At 45.8% G+C, this 2500-nt stretch overlaps 1 protein-coding gene across 2 annotated transcripts in view; it reads left to right on the plus strand.

The window, feature by feature from the left end:
- The first annotated feature begins 1219 nt into the window (after positions 1-1219).
- Positions 1220-2500, plus strand: part of LOC122245912 (nephrin) — a 118593-nt gene continuing 117312 nt past the window's right edge. For both annotated transcript variants that reach the window (XM_086555522.1, XM_086555523.1), the window contains exon 1: positions 1220-1417. In XM_086555522.1, the coding sequence (XP_086411648.1) occupies positions 1273-1417 (145 nt within the window). In that variant the 5' untranslated portion in view covers positions 1220-1272. The remainder of the gene's footprint in view (positions 1418-2500) is intronic.

Raw genomic sequence — 2500 nt, forward strand, 5'->3', positions numbered from 1 at the left:
GATAACTACTACACCAATAATGATAAAGTTCCTAACTCCGTCACCGCTGCCGCCTCGCCAGCATCCAGAGCAGCAGCAGCATCTGGTGCAGAATAGCTCGCCCGTGACAGCAAGCATAACTTGCCTGTAGTCGTGACGAGGATCAGCTTGCTTTCGTGCATCTGCAGTTGAGTTCCGGCTTGATTTCCGGCCGCAGCTGCTCGCACGGCCTCGGCGGGAGGCTCAGCTAGGCGTGAGGACAGGAAGAGGGAAATATCCGAGGGTGTTTCGATTACAAAAATACATTGGTGTATAGATCTATAGGCTCCCTCTTTCTCTTTCTTTCTGTCTCTTTCTCTTGCACTCCCTCCCTCCCTCCCTCTCTCTCTCTCTCTCTCTCTCTCTCTCTCTCTCTCTCTCCCTCCCTCCCTCCCTCTCTCTCTCTCTCTCTCTCTCTCTCTCTCTCTCCCTCCCTCCCTCCCTCCCTCCCTCCCTCCCTCCCTCCCTCCCTCTCTCTCTCCCTCCCCCTCTCTCTTGCTCTCTCTCTATGCTTTCGCTCACACATTTCAGACTAATATTTAAGTACATTTATTCTATGCATCTATATATGCACATCACACCCAGATGTAATTCTTAAGACAAAAGGTTCTCAACGCATATTCTCGTCCGTGTATAAATGTACAGACAATTCTGAAGCATTTGGGAATACAATAGCCAGACGGTCTACGCACACTCGAACAATTATGCCGGTACAAATCCCAACAAATCTACAGCGGTGCATCTCGCAAATCGTGTTGCATTAGCTTGCATTATAAGCAACGACCAACATCACAAGTATTAGAGTATTACCACCCATCAAAAATCATCTCTATAGTTTTTCTTTCTAAAATTATCTCCCTTTTTTCATATCTCGATCTCTCTATTTTTTATTCATTCTCTCTCTCTCGTTCTTTCTTTCTTTCTCTCTCTCTCTCTCTCTCTCTCTCTCTCTCTCTCTCTCTCTCTCTCTCTCTCTCTCTCTCTCTCTCTCTCTCTCTTTCTTTCTTTCTTTCTCTCTTTCTCTTTCCCTCCTTCTCCCTCTATCTCTCTCTTTCTGGCTTTACACATTATCCAATTCTCTCTCTCTTCCTCACCACATCATCTAAATCTCCATCTCTCTCCTCCTCCTCACATAATCTAATTCTCTCTCTCTCTCTCTTTCTCCCTCTTCATATTACCTAATTCCCCCCCTCTTCCTCCCACAGGCTTGACCTCCGCGAGGGCGAGGACCGAGAGGTGTTCGTGGACAAGAGCATGCAAGGGCGCGTCCACTCCGACGAGCCTGGCACTTACCTGACTTTGGACAAGCTTCAAGGCCAAGACTCCGGTCGCTACAAGTGCCGGGTCGACTTCGAGAACTCACCCACGCTCTCCGCTCTCGTCAACCTGACTGTTTACGGTGAGTGATAATGGAGGAGGAGGAGCAGGGAGGAAAATGAGGAGGAGAAGGAGGAAAATGAGGAGGAGGAGAAGGAGGAAGAGGAGGAAAATGAGGAGGAGGAGGAGAAGGAGCAAGAGGAGGAAATAGAAGATAAGGAGAGGAAGAGGAGGGAGGAGAAGGAGGAAGAGGAGGAAGAGGAAGAGGAGGAAAATGAGGAGGAGGAGAAGGAGGAAATAGAAGATAAGGAGAGGAAGAGGGCGAATAGGAGAAGGTGGAAATAGAAGATAAAGAGAGGAAGAGGACGAATAGGAGGAGGAGGAGGAAATGAGCTGGAGGAAAGGAGGAGGAGCAAGGAAAATTGGAGAAGAAGAAGAAGATGAGTGATGATGGATTGGTTGAAGGATAGACAAAGTCTAATATCATATTGTTTAATTGGGTGAATGATTTATGAAATGACAAATAGTTCGTGGAGGTGAAAGATGAGTAGAACAGCCAAGTGATTTGATGACTCATCTAGTCAAAATGTTGAATAGATAAGTATCAAGAACTGAGTGAGTAAGTAGGTTATCTCAGGTTAAGAGGTGAATTAAGAGTTAATGAGTTTGTGAGTGAATTTGTACTCAACTGAGTATGAGAGATCGTTTGACTAGAATGGGTAAATGATAGTGAGTCCTCGTTTGTGATATGTGGAATTGCTGTATTTTGATGATGTAGTGCGAGATGTATCATATTTTCAGTATCAGATCATTTTATGTTGAGATACAAGCGTGCGCGCGGGTACGTCCGTGAGGTTTGCATGTGTGCATGTAGATGTATACGCACGTATGAGTGAGTGAGTGGGTGGGTGAGCGAGTGAGTGAGTGAGTGAGTGAGTGAGTGAGTGAGTGAGTGAGTGAGTGAGTGAGTGAGTGAGTGATTGTATGGGCATATGCGTGTCCATTCGTTGAACTAGAATTCATTAATCACTTCATATAATACGATGATAATGAAATGCAAATGAAAGGGCTACTTTACAGGTGATATACCCAAATGTTCCCATGGCAACAAAATTGCGTGTTACTGCATTGTCCGCCAGGCATTTTAAAGGATGATTGGATCAGG

Source organism: Penaeus japonicus, unplaced genomic scaffold (genome assembly GCF_977035675.1).
Source record: "Penaeus japonicus unplaced genomic scaffold, GWHDUDI00000001_assembly GWHDUDI00000031, whole genome shotgun sequence".
Classification (NCBI taxonomy): Eukaryota; Metazoa; Arthropoda; class Malacostraca; order Decapoda; family Penaeidae; genus Penaeus; species Penaeus japonicus.